This window comes from Coregonus lavaretus (assembly GCF_964263955.1).
Source record: "Coregonus lavaretus genome assembly, chromosome: 6".
NCBI lineage: Eukaryota > Metazoa > Chordata > Actinopteri > Salmoniformes > Salmonidae > Coregonus > Coregonus lavaretus.
In genome coordinates this window covers 55019753-55037479 of record NC_139993.1, presented here as the reverse complement: position 1 = coordinate 55037479, position 17727 = coordinate 55019753, and the positions used below count along the sequence as shown (strand labels likewise).

The following is a 17727-nucleotide window of genomic DNA, read 5'->3' as shown; positions in this document are numbered from 1 at the left end:
GCATATTAACCAAAAACATTGAGCAAATTTAAATCATGACAGAAAAAGAAACAGAGACAATCCAGATTGTGGTTTTGAACAACGTTCAAACAACGTTTCACAAGACTTTTCACATGTTCAAGTAATCCAACTATTAATTTTGTCTGCTTCCAAAATGGCACTCTACAGTATATCCTATGGGACCCTGGTCAAAAGTGGTGCACTATAGGGAACAACAGTAGAAATGGCTCAAATGACACAGGTCAATGAAGTCTGCCACCAGTCTGCCACCAGTCTGCCACCAGTCTGCCTGTCTGCCACCAGTCTGCCTGTCTGCCCATCAGGGAAATCTACAGACAAGACATGTACTTTATCCTCCTGCTATTTACCCTTAATCCAACTCTACTACTACATCCAATCTAAAAGAGAGCAAAAGAAAAGGCGGGATCTAGGGAGGCGGGAAAGTAATTGAGAACAAAACAGGGTAATATAACAATATAGAGATAAACAAATGTGAGTGAGTGAGGTGGAGAGACATTTCACAAAAAATGCCTGCCATTTACTGCTCCCTGAGACAAATCCAATATTTTACTCAGTGGGTAAAATAGGCTCATTCACTTGGGCCAATTTGCTCTGCCTTGTCGAAGCAATTTGGAGAGACAGAATAATTTTCTGTTGAATTACACCATCATTGATCTCTCTAAGGATTGTGAATATATTGTATGTTCAGGGCTGGGCGGATGGAATGTAAAGGCATCGTTCCTCAACACACCATAAACAGCAGAGAATTACTCAATTGGTGTGTTAATCATAGAGCGATGAGAAACATGCGAGCAGAGCAGAATCCTGAGCCCAATGCTGCATGACACACTCATTAGAATGTCACAGCCTCTTAGGTCCACAGTTCCTATGATTCTACAGTTCTATATTCCAGTTCTATATTCCAGTTCTATATTCCAGTTCCATATTCCAGTTCTATATTCCAGTTCTATATTCCAGTTCTATATTCCAGTTCCATATTCCAAACAACATCCTCTGTGATGACAGGCCAACGGATGCTCTGCGAGGTCTCTGTGACCGAGCGGAATAAAACGCTGGATGTTGTGACTGTTTTGTTCAAGACTGCCGATTATACAAGGGCTGAGTTAGTTCTAGGAAAATATATACAATGGAAAGAAACACATGATAATCTATTGTAGTTGTGTATGACATAAGAGACTAGCATTGACATACTTGTAATTGATGGCCACTTTGCACAGAAAATGATGACTACCATTTAGTACAAAACAACAGGTAACCCAACCAACCAACTAACGAATCATGTCTCGTTGTAAGCATCACCTCTATTCACATTTCATTTAAACGCTATATCTTCAAAAAAAGAAAAAAGTTAAATGGACAAAGCATTACAAATAATGTAACCTTGGTACATCAGTGCACAAAAAGATTGAGAAGCCTTCATCTATAAAATAACATCAATGGTATTTCATGATCAGTAGCTAGGTGTTTAGACCTTGAAAAGTCCCCCCCCCCCCCCATTGAATCAGCCCAGCACCACCGGCTTTGTTAAGGCAAAAAATAAATACAAAATTAGATTAAATAAAAGAGAAGAAGAAAAAGAGAGAAGGGGGCTTTTTTGAAAGATCAATGTCTCTCAGATTTGATTTAGCCAGCAGATCTGACCCACTTTCTTACAGCTGCACTAGGGTCGGACAGCATTGCTGTGTATAATAAGACACCGCGGAGCCGCCCCTACATATGGCTCGGAAAACATACCTCAATCCAGGGATGAGAAATGCGTTGTACTCCGAATTGTCCCATTATCCCAACTGTTACACCGAGAAGATTGAACGACTGCTAGTTCTTTCCGAGCCATATCTCGCGCCGGCTCCGCGGTGTCAATGTACACAGGAATGCTGTCTGACCCTAGTGCAGCTGTAAGCAAGTGGGTCAGATCTGCTGGCTAATTAGATTTCTGACATCTTGTCTTCCTCTGTCTTTTCTGCTCAGTTTCATGACAAAGAGAGCTGTCTGATTAGCTTATTTGATGTTGCAGACAGTGACAGTAGCGAGAGCCACAAACCTTACTCATATGGTCCGTTTGCACTCTAGCAGAAATGTTGCTCAGGATGACAATAAAAGTATCAAGAAATAAATATTGTAAAATTGAAATATCAAAGACAATGCCTACGTACCTCAAACAATACAAATAGTATTACAAGTATGTACACATTTGTAAGAGTGGAAAGAGTTATTCCACCTTGCAGAGTGTTCACAGGCCCACACACATACAGTAAGTGCACACAGACTGAGCATCTCCTGGGATGTACAGGTAGGTGGGCATGTGTGTACAGGTGGTCTGGAAAGTGAACAGTGTGTACAGGTAGTCTGGAAAGGGAACAGTGTGTACAGGTAGTCTGGAAAGTGAACAGTGTGTACAGGTGGTCTGGAAAGTGAACAGTGTGTACAGGTAGTCTGGAAAGGGAACAGTGTGTACAGGTAGTCTGGAAAGGGAACAGTGTGTACAGGTAGTCTGGAAAGGGAACAGTGTGTACAGGTGGTCTGGAAAGGGAACAGTGTGTACAGGTGGTCTGGAAAGTGAACAGTGTGTACAGGTGGTCTGGAAAGTGAACAGTGTGTACAGGTGGTCTGGAAAGTAAACAGTGTGTACAGGTGGTCTGGAAAGTAAACAGTGTGTACAGGTGGTCTGGAAAGTGAACAGTGTGTACAGGTGGTCTGGAAAGTGAATAGCAAATACAGAATGTCCTCCTTTTGGCCATAACAATCCACTGTCACAGTGCTTCACTTATCCCAGCTAGTGTTGTGTCCTGGAAAATAATTATTTCCCAGTACATCACTGTCAGGTTTCAGAGAAGCCTATACTCCCCCATCCCTGTGCTCGCTCCCTATATCCACCATCCATGAAAGCAGTCTTGTCACAAATCTCATGTTTCTCACAAACAAAACAGGAAATAAAAAGGAATCACTCGATCAGTCAACAATAACAATAAAAATAAGATGGGATCCATCATTGCTCTCTCTGTTCATCTGTTCATCCATCTTCACCTCTATAAGTTCCAGTGGCGTTGGCCTTTCATTCTGATCTACTGAACGGCGAGACTCAGTTGAAAAAGAGCGCCTCCAACTGGTGATGTACTGTGGAGCTTTCCACATCAGTCCTGCTGGGATGAGTGGTGGTGATGTGAGGTGAGGTATGGGACCTATACGTTGGTCTCCAGGCCATTCATGTCAATGGCACAGTGGTCCTTATCCTTCTTCAGCTGCCTGGGAGGCACGGGGGGCTTTTTCCTCTCCGGAGGGGGCGGGGGCCGCACCCCTTCCTCCAGCTGCATGAGGCGGGCCACGTCGGGGGGGAAGGCGTCTGGTTTGACCCCTGACCCCTGGGGCGGCGGCTGGGTGCTACCGTTGTTGTTCTCACAGTTCGTATGTTGCTGGATGTTTATCATGGGCTTGGTCTCACAGATCAGAGGCACCTAGGAGAGAGGGAGGGGGGGAGTGGAAAAATAGAAGGAGAGAGAAAGAAGGAGCGATGGAAATAGAGTGAGAGAGAGAGAGCGAGAGAGAGAAAGCGCAAGGACAGGAAGGAGGGGGAGAGATTGAAAGAAATTGAAAAGAAAGCGAGAGAGAGGGAGAGAGAGAGAGAGGGAAACGGTGAGAGACAAAAGTGATCCATTTTCATTCGGAAGAGTCAGCTTTTTAAACCAACATGGCTCAGTTTAAATTGTTTTTACATTGTAGTAAAACAAAATACCTAATTTGATATGCGTTGACATCAAATTCCATGGCATTACTACATTCTGTAGCAATGTATGTTTTGTTCAATTAAAAAAATACATACAATTAAATGCGATTTGATTAAAATTAATGTCTTTAACTGCAGTAGATGCAAAAATGTGGGCGATCCATTTTCATTCGGAAGAGTCAGCTTTTTAAACCAACATGGCTCAGTTTAAATTGTTTTTACATTGTAGTAAAACAAAATACCTCATTTGAAATGCGTTGACATCAAATTACATGGCATTACTACATTCTGTAGCAATGTATGTTTTGTTCAATTAAAAAAATACATACAATTGAATGCGATTTGATTAAAATGAATGCCTTTAACTGCAGTAGATGCAAAAAGGTGGGCGGATCATAAAAAATCTGTTATTAGGAATGTACAAAAATAAGACCTGTCCTCCAGTACAGCTATGAATCGGACTTACAGAGACAATTATAGTTTTCAGTATGCATCTCATCTTTTGTGGGAACTCTACCCTTCTATGGAGACAAATTGGGGTAAAATGTAGAGGAATACAGATAGACATTATCAGTCAAACGTTTCCAGACATACAGTTGAAGTCGGAAGTTTACATACACCTTAGCCAAATACATTTAAACTCAGTTTTTCACAATTCCTGACATTTAATCCTAGTAAAGTTTTCTTAGGTCAGTTAGGATCATCACCTTATTTTAATAATGTGAAATGTCAGAATTATAGTAGAGAGAATGATTTATTTCAGCTTTTATTTCTTTCATCACATTCCCAGTGGGTCAGAAGTTTACATACACTCAATTAGTATTTGGAAGCATTGCCTTTAAAATGTTTAACTTGGGTCAAACGTTTCGGGTAGCCTTTTACAAGCTTCCCACAATAAGTTGGGTGAATTTTGGCCCATTCCTCCTGACAGAGCTGTCAGGAGAACTGAGTCAGGTTTGTAGGCCTCCTTGCTCGCACACGCTTTTTCAGTTCTGCCCACACATTTTCTATAGGATTGAGGTCAGGGCTTTGTGATGGCCACTCCAATACCTTGACTTTGTTGTCATTAAGTCATTTTGCCACAGCTTTGGAAGTATGCTTGGGGTCATTGTCCATTTGGAAGACCGATTTGCGACCAAGCTTTAACTTCTGACTGATGTCTTGAGATGTTGCTTCAATATATCCACATAATTTTCCTTCCTCATGATGCCATCTATTTTGTGAAGTGCACCAGTCCCTCCTGCAGCAAAGCACCCCCACAGCATGATGCTGCCACCCCCGTGCTTCACGGTTGGGATGGTGTTCTTCGGCTTGCAAGGGCCCCCTTTTTCCTCAAAACATAACGATGGTCATTATGGCCAAACAGTTCTATTTTTGTTTCATCAGACCAGAGGACATTTCTCCAAAAAGTACGATCTTTATCCCCATGTGCAGTTGCAAACCGTAGTCTGGCTTTTTTATGGCGGTTTTGGAGCAGTGGCTTCTTCCTTGCTGAGCGGCCTTTCAGGTTATGTTGATATAGGACTTGTTTTACTGTGGATATAGATGCTTTTGTACCTGTTTCCTCCAGCATCTTCAGAAGGTCCTTTGCTGTTGTTCTGGGATTGATTTGCACTTTTCACACCAAAGTACGTTCATCTCTAGGAGACAGAACGCGTCTCCTTCCTGAGCGGTATGACAGCTGCGTGGTCCCATGGTGTTTATACTTGCGTACTATTGTTTGTACAGATGAACGTGGTACCTTCAGGCATTTGGAAATTGCTCCCAAGGATGAACCAGACTTGTGGAGGGCTACAATTTTTTTTCTGAGGTCTTGGCTGATTTCTTTTGATTTTCCCATGATGTCAAGGAAAGAGGCACTGAGTTTGAAGGTAGGCCTTGAAATACATCCACAGGTACACCTCCAATTGACTCAAATGATGTCAATTAGCCTATCAGAAGCTTCTAAAGCCATGCCATCATTTTCTGGAATTTTCCAAGCTGTTTAAAGGCACAGTCAACTTAGTGTATGTAAACTTCTGACCCACTGGAATTGTGATACAGTGAATTATAATTGAAATAATCTGTCTGTAAACAATTGTTGGAACAATTACTTGTGTCATGCACAAAGTAGATGTCCTAACTGACTTGCCAAAACTCTAGTTTGTTAACAAGAACTTTGTGGAGTGTATGTAAACTTCTGACTTCAACTGTACCTCATACAAAACATAGTGAGTGAGTCTCCAGCGCATCCATTTGTGTTGAAAAATAATGTGCGTCATGATAAGGCCACCACAGTCTTTATGCTGAAATATTTTTGTAGATGGAAAAGGTTTGCAAGGTTTTCAACTATCAAACAACAAGAACCTTGTCCTCGTCAAAATGCGTCCTTGAATTCAAAATGATAAAGATAAGCAGTTTTTTTAAAGAACGTATGACTAAAATCACGACTCCCGATAAAGCACTAACGTCAGATATTCACACTATTGTTTTTGACAGAATACAGTCATGTCGCTCTGAGCTCTGAGCCATAGCATTGGCATTAAGCAGAGTGTGACAATTTGATCTAGCAGCCAGGTTACTCAGTGTGTCTTTGCCATCAGCTCTCTTCCTGAGGAAGCTCAATATCGACAGGAGTTTGACTGTGGGGAACTAGCTAGGTTCCATGATGGCGGCAGGTATAGTAACACTAATGAGCCGAGCCAATCCGAGCCGTACTGTGCTGGTCATTGTTGCTGGAACCATGCTGGAAAAATATCTGAAGCACAGTACGCCTCAGCATGACAGTGTGATAAAAAAAAAATCTGAGCCAGCACAGTACGGCTCGACTCAGCATAGTACGTCTCGGCTCAGCACAGTACGGCTCTGCTCAGCACAGTACGGCTCTGCTCAGCACAGTACTTCTCGGCTCAGCACAGTACGGCTCTGCTCAGCACAATAGTGTGAAAAGGGTATAAGACAGGCAGCTACTCACACCATCTCCTTCCTTGATAAAGTCTTTTCTGCAGATGTGGGCCATGATACCTGTAGCCAATGCATCCCCCATAACATTCACCATGGTCCGGAATCTGTCTCTGGAAGCAGAAGGCGAGCAGGAAAAACAGATTTAGAATAAGAGGTGTGTGTGTGTGTGTGTGTGTGTGTGTGTGTGTGTGTGTGTGTGTGTGTGTGTGTGTGTGTGTGTGTGTGTGTGTGTGTGTGTGTGTGTGTGTGTGTGTGTGTGTGTGTGTGTGTGTGTGTGTGTGTGTGTGTGTGTCTGTGTGTCTGTGTGTCTGTGTGTGTGTGTGTGTGTGTCTGTGTGTGTGTGTGTGTATAAATGAAGAAGTTCACAAATAAAGATGGGAACTGTATCATAATTCTATACAGAAATGAAATGTATTGGAGTAAAAAACACATCTACTCATTTACAGTTTCACTGTTATGTAAAGGGTGACTATGATATGTCGATATTACATCCAACAGGATGTTATTACACATCTAATTTCATCTGATTTATTTCTATAGTTAATGTTCATGTATATGTGGCGACTGTACCTCTGCTACACAATGATTAATGCTTCTATAAATGTAAGTTGCTCTGGATAAGAGCGTCTGCTAAATGACTAAAATGTCAAATGTATATGTGACTCGTTTCAGGAAACTAGGCGTTTCTTCTGCCGTACTTCTGTCTATAACATGAGCTGTTCAGTATATGTAGGTAATCCTTTCTAACACTGCTTTAAAAAATATATATCACGAAGAACTGCAAAAGTGTTGCTAATGCTCTGCACTTTCTGGAGGACTGAGTTTTGAAATCAGTGGAATGCCCGGTGGAAGCAGAATAGGATAGCTAAGGAGATGGAGAAAATTCTGTAGTTTGATTGCAAATATGCGGAAGGAGTCAAAAAGAGAACACACAGAAGGCTGTTGTATGAAACACCTGTCTCCGGAATAGCTACATCTTCAAACTAAGGGCTACCATGGCATCCGTGACAGAGAGGGAGAAGCGTTCATCCATGTATATGGGTAAGAGAGTCTAGCTAGCAATATTTTCAGATATTATGTTTCTAATTTTGTCACAAAGTCGTTTTCATTGCAAGTTACAGCTTCCTTTTAGCTAGCTAGCTAACGCTAGCTGGCTGGCTCGCTAGCTAACGTTACATGTATTATCTGTGTAGTAATATTATTCGTATTTCAGAGCCATTTGCATTGCTATTTATAGCCTACTGTTAGCTAGCTCGCTAACATTGAACCAAGTTGGTTAGCTTCAGCTACCTTCAGATTCATGCAGGGTAGTAACGTTATGAGTTGGGATTATGGTTCATTGTTTAGCTAGCTACATGTCTAAACAAAAGACTCCACTATGCAAGTAACCATTTCACTGTACCCTTTACACCTTCTGTATCCTGTGCATGTGACAAATAAACTTTGATTGTATTTAGCATGTGTTTACCAGAGACAGTATTATTTCATCACACTCACAACCAAGCTATTTTTCTGTAATTAGCTTGCCATTAACTTGTAAATAATGATCTTGTTGTGATTTTATTTTCCTGTAATAATTCACACACATTTTTTATTATTTAACTAGGCAAGTCAGTTAAGAACAAATTCTTATTTACAATGATGGCCTACACTGGCCAAACCCAGACGACGCTGGGCCAATTGTGCGCCGCCCTATGGGACTCCCAATCACGGCCGGTTGTGATACAGCCTGGAATCGAAACAGGGGGTCTGTAGTGACGCCTCAAGCACTAAGATGCAGTGCCTTAGACCGCTGCGCCACTCGGGAGCCCTTAGCTAAAGTTAAGACGTTGTCAGCTATGATATGATCATTATTTGAGCTGGCTTGCTAGCTAACAAGCTAGAAACTAACCAAAACATTGTTTCAAAAGTTGCTTTTAGTTGCCTGGTTTGCTAGATTGACACATACTAAATTAATGTTTAAACTGATGGGTTTATTGTTGTTAAAATACACCAGCTATGCTGTTTTGGACCACCAGGCTGCTGATGTCATGCAGCCTGTCGTTTTTGTGTTTATACTTTTTCATAACGACAACGACAAGTTTGATGTCGGACGACAATAAAATGTTCTTGATGTCACTGCGACAACTGTCTACAAACATGTCGATAGATGTAGTATGAACCAGCCTTTAGTCTTGAAATCTTTGGTTGTTTGGTACTCACTCTGTTTAGCACATGGCCTCACATGTGAATCCATAAAGAGATGAGTGGGGCTAAGGCTTAAGAGGGTGTGAACAATGCTAAATGGGTGTAGACAAAGAAGAGCTCTCCAGTAGGTGTACCAAAACATTGAAGGGCCATATTCTCAAAAGTGGGGTTACAAGTTTCTGAACTTTCAAAGCATAATTACTTTCCCATTGTTCCTCAACTGTAGTGTATGATATACAATTTTCTAGCTCTGAGTTTCTACTTTTATCCAATGTAAAAAACACCATAGATGTGTTCGAATACTCATACTAACCGCACAAACCTTACTATTTGTGATGTAAATTAAGTATGTAGTATGCTTATTGGTCATAGCATGGATATAGTTAGTATGCCAGAAGTTCCCGGATGTCGTACTACATTTGCCAAAATTCAAAATATACAAGCAGTGGACACTATTTCCGTGCTTTTAGGGCCCAAAATGCAATACTTCAGAAAATGGGCGTGGCTTCACAACATTTTCAGATTGCTACATAAGACCGAATCGAGCCAGTCGGTCACATATGTCTCCACATTACCATAATTAGGTAGCATCTGAATAATGCTACATAAACAAACTCTCTCACACCACTTCAGAAATAATCATTGATGCATCCTACGCACAGAATACGTCACATAACATGGAATCGAAAATCAATTATAAGACTGACAATAGAGGAAGTGGATCCCATATGGTACTCACAATGCCCAATCCACTGCAATGATGAGAGTGATATCATCAGTTGGCAACCCAACTGATGTTAGCACGATCACCATGGTGACCAGACCAGCCTGTGGAATTCCTGCAGCACCGATGCTGGCTGCTGTGGCTGTGATGCTGGAAGACAGAGAGAGGTGGGATGAACTCCATTATACCATACTCTACACAATAACTGATGTAGCATAAAGAGTTCCCTGGTAGAGTTTCTCTATACCAAACCATACTGCTTAGCCATGTTCCCTCTGGTTTTATTTACACTAGCATACCACCATAAATTCATGCCCAATACAGTGCTTCATTCTAAGCAGGATGCTCACCTGGATATTGGAAAATAGCCCATATCTATATGTTCACATAGTACTTTGTTACTTATTGTCAATGTGGTCATAATGTTGCCATAATGTTGCCATATGTTGCATTGGCTGACATGAACCATAATATTTGAATGAACCGTTGTTACATTTGAAGCACATAGAAACTAGCCCTAATCCCTTTGAAATAGTTTAAAAGCATTAAGGAACTAAACTCCATCTTCCTATTTATAGCTACATAACATATGCGACACACAGACTCAATTTATAAAGCAGGATGAATTGGTTGTCTTTATGTGTGTTTCATAATATTAATGGAAATCATCAACTGCGTTCCTGGTTGATACTGTTGAAGTAAAGTTATATGATTTCAAAGGGAATAGGGCTAGTTTCTGATTTACATGAATATTATGAAACACATAAAGACAACCAATGCATCCTGCTTTGAAAATGGAGTCTGTGTGATTTGCGAATGTTATGTACTGTAGCTTTAGACAGGAAGATGGAGTTTAGATCCTTCATGCTTTTAGCCTTGTTGTTTGTTGAAAATAGAGACGCAATTCCATCTACTTTAATAGCATTAAGCTGGGGTCCCTATGGCAGGGAGGGGATTCAAGGCCAAAAACACGACGAGGCTGAAAAATACAGGGACGTTCTATTTTGATCCCCAATTACTTTGCACTATCCTGCCTTCCTCTGCCATCACTGAGCACTTTACTCTCTGTGTCCATCTCTCTCTCTCTCTCTCTCTCTCTCTCTCTCTCTCTCTCTCTCTCTCTCTCTCTCTCTCTCTCTCTCTCTCTCTCTCTCTCTCTCTCTCTCTCTCTCTCTCTCTCTCTCTCTCTCTCTCTCTCTCTCTCTCTCTCTCTCTCTCTCTCTCTCTCTCTCTCTCTCTCTCTCTCTCTCTCTCTCTCTCTCTCTCTCTCTCTCTCTCTCTCTCTCTCTCTCTCTCTCTCTCTCTCTCTCTGTCTCTCTCTCTCTCTCTCTCTCTCTATATATATATTTATATATTTCTCTCTCTTTCTCTCTCTCTGTCCATCGCTCTTTCTCTCTCTCTGTCTGTCTCTCTGTCTCTGTCTCTGTCTGTATCTGTCTCTGTCCATCTCTCTCTCTGTGTCTGTTCATCTCTCTCTGTCCGTCTCTCTTTCTCTGTCTGTCTCTCTCTCTCTCCGCCTCTGTCTCGCTCTCTGTCTGTCTCTGTCTCTCTCTCTGTCCGTCTCTCTCTCTCTCTGCCCTCAGTGTATTTGGAACAGTAGTTCCTCACCCTTATTTCCCCCTCGTTCTTGGCATAGTCCATCTGTTCATCTAATTCAGGGATGGGCAACTTTGATCGGGGTGGGGGGCCACAAAAAATCTGAACTCCCACCCTCCCCACCGCATTGCGAGCAAACATTTTTGAAACATGTGGCTTATATTAATGCCATTAGACACTTCAAAACTGTAAGAGACATGTAACTTTAGATAACTGTTGCCTGGCAGAACATCTAAAAGTCTATTTTAGTCAGCTGAGGATCACCCTTTAAAACCTATGTAGCTTATCACCATCGCCTCCCTGCCAGTAAGGAGATACCCAGTATGCTATAGGCAAGGGATGGGCAACTCCAGTCCTTGGGGGCCTGATTGGTGTCACGCTTTTGCCCCAGCCCCAACTAACAAACCTGACTCCAATAATGAACTAATCATGATTTTCAGTTTAGAATGCAGTTAGTTTGATCAGCTGTGTTTGCTAGGGATGGGGGAAAAGTGTGACACAACTCCGGCCCCCCCACTCCGGCCCCTTGGAGTTGCCCATCCCTGATATAGTTCATTTATGATGGTGACTGGAATCAGTGACTAACATTTGTATATTTCCGTAACAGATAAATCTTCTCCATGCGGGCTAACCGCAGACACCTGTGTGTTTCATTGTGTGTTGCTGGGCTGGATACAGACAGAGGACCCCTGCTTTAAATGCCTCTCTTCTTCTTTATACAGTATGTTCAAATACAGTAGAATTATGAAGCATATATTTATATGTTCAGTAAAAGATGGCCTGTACTATAAAAGCCGTTCATTTCTCCCTGTTACCTGATGGTTATGATTTGTCCAAAGTCCAGCTCGTAGTTATTGACCTGGGCGATGAAGATGGCTGCCACGGCCTCGTAGAGCGCCGTCCCGTCCATGTTGATGGTGGCGCCCACTGGGAGCACGAAGCGGATAATGCGTCGGTCGATGTGGTTGTTCTCCAGGAGGCACTTGAAGGTGATAGGCAGCGTGGCAGAGCTGGAGAGACATAGAGGGATAGACAACATTAAAGCTGGGGAGAGACCGAGGAAGACAACACCAAGTTGAAGGTGGCAGAGCTGTAGAGAGATAAAGGAGGACAGCATAGAGCTAAAGGTGATAGGCAGTGTGGCAGAGCTGTAGAGAGATAAAGGAGGACAACATAGAGCTAAAGGTGATAGGCAGTGTGGCAGAGCTGTAGAGAGATAAAGGAGGACAACATAGAGCTAAAGGTGATAGGCAGTGTGGCAGAGCTGTAGAGAGATAAGGAGGACAACATAGAGCTAAAGGTGATAGGCAGTGTGGCAGAGCTGTAGAGAGATAAAGGAGGACAACATAGAGCTAAAGGTGATAGGCAGTGTGGCAGAGCTGTAGAGAGATAAAGGAGGACAACATAGAGCTAAAGGTGATAGGCAGTGTGGCAGAGCTGTAGAGAGATGGAGGAGGATGACACATTAAAGGACAACAACAACAACAGGAAATCAAGTCATGAGACAGGTTATTTGTGGTTTTATTGCCATAAGACATAACCACCTGTTATTTAAAATTTAAATTTATTAAGAGTAGTGTACTTCATTATGTTAATAAAGCTTAGAAGAGCAAACAATTACTATGAACCTTTATTCTGCTTTGGGGAGAACAGATGGTGCATTTACAGCAGCTGTTAAGTTTCATGATTAACTCCAAAATAACCCCCTTATGAATCCTATGAAACCTGCAGAATGACTTCTCCGTAAGTGTGCAATCTCAGAACACACAGCAAGTTGAGATGTAATGTTTGTTTCTTCTTTGGATGTCTGTCTGCTTAACCTATAAGTATTCTCAGTGGACAGACATGAAGGTTACGCACGCACAAAAGACACACACACACACACACACACACACAAACACACACACACACACACACACACACTAACACACACACACACACACACACACACAGCTCCCGTTTCCTCCAACACACACCAGATGTGTTCTGATCTCTTCCCTCCTCCCATCTTCCTCTTCCTTCCCTTCACCTCCCTCCTCTCACCTCCCTCCTCCCTCCTCTCACCTCCCTCTTCCCTCTTCCCTCTTCCCTCTTCCCTCTTCCCTCTTCCCTCCTCTCACCTCCCTCCTCCCTCCTCCCTCCTCCCTGCTCTCACCTCCCTCTTCCCTCCTCTCACCTCGCTCTTCCCTGCTCTCACCCTCCTCCCTTCTTCCTCCTCCCTGCTCTCACCTCCCTCTTCCCTGCTCTCACCTCCCTCCTCCCTCCTCCCTCCTCCCTGCTCTCACCTCCCTCCTCCCTCCTCCCTCCTCCCTTCACCTCTCAACTCACCTCCCTCCTCTCACCTCTCTCCTTTCACCTCCCTCCTCTCACCTCCTCCCTCCTCATCTCACCTCCCTCTTCCCTCCTCTCACCTCCCTCCTCTCAACTTACCTCCCTTGTCTCACCTCCCCTTCTCCCTCCTCCCTCCTCTCACCTCCCTCCCTTCACCTCCCTCCTTTCACCTCCCTCCTCTCACCTCCCTCCCTTCACCTCCCTCCTCTCACCTCCCTCCTCCTCATCTCACCTCCCTCTTCCCTCCTCTCAACTCACCTCCCTCCTCTCACCTCCCTCCTCCCCCCTCTCACCTCCCTCCCTTCACCTCCCTCCTCTCACCTACCTCCTTCCTCCTCTCACCTCCCTCCCTTCACCTCCCTCCCCCCTCCTCTCACCTCCATCCTCTGCATCACTTCTTCTTTTTATAAGCAACATTAATGTGTTGAAAATCCCAAATTTGCCCTCAGAACAGCCTCAATTCGTTGGGGCATGGACTCTACAAGGTGTCGAAAGTGTTCCACAGGGATGCTGGCCCATGTTGACTCCAATGCTTCCCACAGTTTTGTCAAGTTGGTTGGATTTCCTTTGGGTGGTGGACCATTCTTGATACATACGGGAAACTTTTGAGTGTGAAAAACCCAGCAGCGTTGCAGTTCTTGACACAAACCAGTGCGCCTGGCACCTACTACCATACCCTGTTCAAAGGCACTTAAATATTTTGTCTTGCCCAATCACCCTCTGTATGGAACACATACACAATCCGTGTCTTAATTGACTCAAGGCTGAACAATCCTTCTTGAACCGGTGTCCTCCCCTTCATCTACACTGATTGAAGTGGATTTAACAAGTGACATCAATAAGGGATCATAGCTTTCACCTGGTCAGTCTATGTCATGGAAAGAGCAGGTGTCCTTAATGTACACTCAGTGTACAATTCAACTTGAGAATTTATTCTACCTTATTTGCATATTTCACAGTGTGCCTTTCAAGTAAATTGTAGTTACTTACCACCCATGCCTGTATTTGTTAGTACACAGACATGGTTGTTGTATTCATTGGCTTTCAGTCCTGTAGCCTTCACCAAGTGAGTGTCGAAGTGAATATGTTATCTTAAAAAAACTATTTATGGCAATACATTACATCCAGTAATAAAGCCTTTCTTTGAGGGCCTAGTTACACCCTAACACAGTGGTCTGAAGCTCCTGGTTTACAGGCCACATCAAGCCTGCAAGTCACAAAGTGATGTGTAAATCCTATTGGAGTGAGGATATCCAACAATTTGAACTTTTTAATCACCCGCAACCTGTATTGAGAAAGATTGCTGGGGTAGGCAAGATTGCTTATTGAGACTACCTAAATCATATAAACTGGAACAGCCATATCAGTAATGGGTGCGATAAGTCCAACTACTAACAGATTGTAGTAGTTTAGAAAAATGTATATTATTTATGTTTGTGTAGCATAAGATTAATCAACCAATCAATGTACATGCAAAAACACAGGTATTAAAATAAAACATTCTGAAAATCAACCTGGTATAGAGCATGCTGGGAAATATGATAATGATGGGCATGGGTTTCAGTGGTTTTGAGCAAACGTGAATTTGTAATTTTACTTAACAATCTTGTTTAAATTCAGCTCACTTCGAGCAGAGTTTGTTGAGTAAACAAACTAACACATTAGCTCAAATTCTTGTCCTTTTGAAGTCCAGTCAACTCACAGAATAACACTGATTAAGCAATTCATGTACATGCCCTGAGTCTGACCTCTTCACCTGGAAGATGTTGCCAGGGCGATGTGTACGTGGCAGACGTTAATGTGCTGCTTAGCAGTACCACTTCCTCCTGCTCCAGCTCACACCAAGACTTGAACCCAGGACCTCTGCCTCGTAAACACACATGATCACCCTCCTGAAACATTTTTAACCAGTCGCGCCACTGAAAAGCTGGCATTTTGGCAACACGAGTGGAGACATTTCAGGCTGAGGAGTGAGGTTACAGATCCCATCTGTTACATGTTCATGAGGGGGCTGTTGCCCCAGCAATGTGCCTTACCTGGAGGATGTTGCCAGGGTGATGAGAAGCGCCTGCAGGATGCCCCAGATGTAGACAATGGGTTAGGGTTAGGGTTAGGGTAAGCACTAAGGTTATGCCTAGGGTCAAAGTTAGGTTTGTTGTTGTTGTTTACCTGGATGAGGTTTCCAGGGCGGTGAGCAGGGCCTGCAGTATTCCACTGATGCGCATGATAAGTTAAGGGTCAGGGCTAGTGTTAAGGTTGGGTCAGAGTTGTTGTTTACCTGGAGGATGTTGCCAGGGCGATGAGCAGGGCCTGCAGGATGCCCCTGATGTAAACGATGGGGCTCTTCTTGGTGATGAAGAAGTACATGGCCGGGAGGATGAAGAGCCCATGGAGGATCAGACCGAAGACCACCGTGACAGCGTAGAAGCCCAGCTTCTTACCCATGGCTGACGGGTCGCTCATCTCCAGGATCTTACCGGCCACCAGGAACACAATGCCGAATGGGAAGTACCTAGTCAGGAAAGGAGGAGCAGGGTCAGAGGTCATACACACAGCCATGCAGAATTTGTAACAAGGATCCTGGACACTATTCCATGGACACTATTCCATATTTACTGCACTAATTTTGGCAGTAGTGCACTACATAGGGAATAGGTTGTCATTTCAGATTCAACCCCAGGGTGTTTGGCTGTCTGTGATGAATGCAGTTAGAAATGTCTGTGATGTCTGTGCCATATGTCTACACATCTATGTGTTACAGTTAGGACCTGGAGTTTTTCCTGATAAGGATCACTTTATATGGTCTGGAAAAACTTGATGTCCTAGTTGCTGTATAGTGTAGTCAAATCCTTACCAGATGACGATAGCAACGATCTTCAGGACAGCCTCGTTTAGGCTCTGGCAGAAGTTGACCAAGGCGCTGCCATTAGGCCCCATCCTGCCCAGCATTATACCTGTCAAAATATACAGCATGTCAGTGACGCAGGACAGGACACTGCTCACATAGTACACATCATTAGACAAGTGAGAAAAGTGCTCATTTCTGCCGACAGTGATTTAGGCCTTGCTTGACATCTGAACTAAAACAACAACGTAATGTAAGCAAAAGATTTCAGGAAATGTCACAAATAATGGAGAGGAAAATGGAGAGTGTGTGTGAGGTGTTTTGTGTGTGTATTATGTATGTGTGTGTGAGTTGTTTTGTGTGTGTATTATGTATGTGTGTGTGAGTTGTTTTGTGTGTGTATTATGTATGTGTGTGCGCATGCGTGCATGCCTGTGTGTGTGTATGTTTGTTTATTACCCATGGTGGCTGAGAAGATCACAATTCCAAGGACGTTCATTCCATCACTGGTTCCCGGTAGTGTTTTGAAGTATACATCTGGGGGAGGAGTCAGGTCCAGGGAGAAATTCTGGAACTCTGTTCCATTATCGTCCTGGATACCGTAGATAAGTGCTCGCCGTGTGGTGGATTCTGATAGGCTCTGACTCACTGTGGCCTTCGGCGTTTTCATAATGGGAACACTTCTCGTCCGGTACTGTTCATATGAAGTAGAGCAGAGAACAGGGACAATTAAAGATGATTCATGGATTAGTTATTGAATTAGAATACAGAGAAAATAATTTGAACTCAATAGCGGTCAAATTAACAGAACACTGAGAACTGAATCCAACTTGAACTCATGGAGCATGAAGTCCTACAGCAAAGTGTATGATTTAAAGGGGCTCACCTGTTGAAATGTGGCTTGAACCAAGTTGGCTGGAAACATGTTGCTTGAAGGGAAAGAGAACAACAACAAATATATATATATATATACAGTACCAGTCAAAAGTATTAGAACACCTACTCATTCCAGGGTTTTTCTTTATTTTTACTATTTTCTACATCGTAGAATAATAGTGAAGACAACAAAACTATGAAATAACACATCATGTAGTAACCAAACAAGTGTTAAACAAATCAAAATATACATTATATTTGAGATTCTTCAAATAGCCACCCTTTGCCTTGATGACAGCTTTGCACACTCTTGGCATTCTCTCAACCAGCTTCATGAGGTAGTCACCTGGAATGCTTTTCAATTAAAAGGTGTGCCTTCTTAAAAGTTAATTTGTGGAATTGTTTTCCTTCTTAATGCGTTTGAGCCAATCAGTTGTGTTGTGAAAATGTAGGGGGAGTATACAGAAGATAGCTCTATTTGGT

General features: G+C 43.0%; 1 protein-coding gene across 1 annotated transcript in view; it reads right to left on the bottom strand.

The window, feature by feature from the left end:
* Nucleotides 1–3200: 3200 nt before the first annotated feature.
* The window catches only part of LOC311131079 (excitatory amino acid transporter 5-like), a gene marked incomplete at its 3' end in the record, with an annotated part of 74073 nt that continues 59546 nt past the window's right edge, over nt 3201–17727 (bottom strand). Inside the window, exons 3-10 of the mRNA XM_084163894.1 lie at nt 17255–17297; nt 16828–17062; nt 16378–16477; nt 15802–16035; nt 12008–12202; nt 9612–9746; nt 6696–6795; nt 3201–3473 (exon numbers count right to left, since the gene is read on the bottom strand). Of these exons, the coding sequence (XP_084020020.1) occupies nt 3201–3473; nt 6696–6795; nt 9612–9746; nt 12008–12202; nt 15802–16035; nt 16378–16477; nt 16828–17062; nt 17255–17297 (1315 nt within the window). The remainder of the gene's footprint in view (nt 3474–6695; nt 6796–9611; nt 9747–12007; nt 12203–15801; nt 16036–16377; nt 16478–16827; nt 17063–17254; nt 17298–17727) is intronic.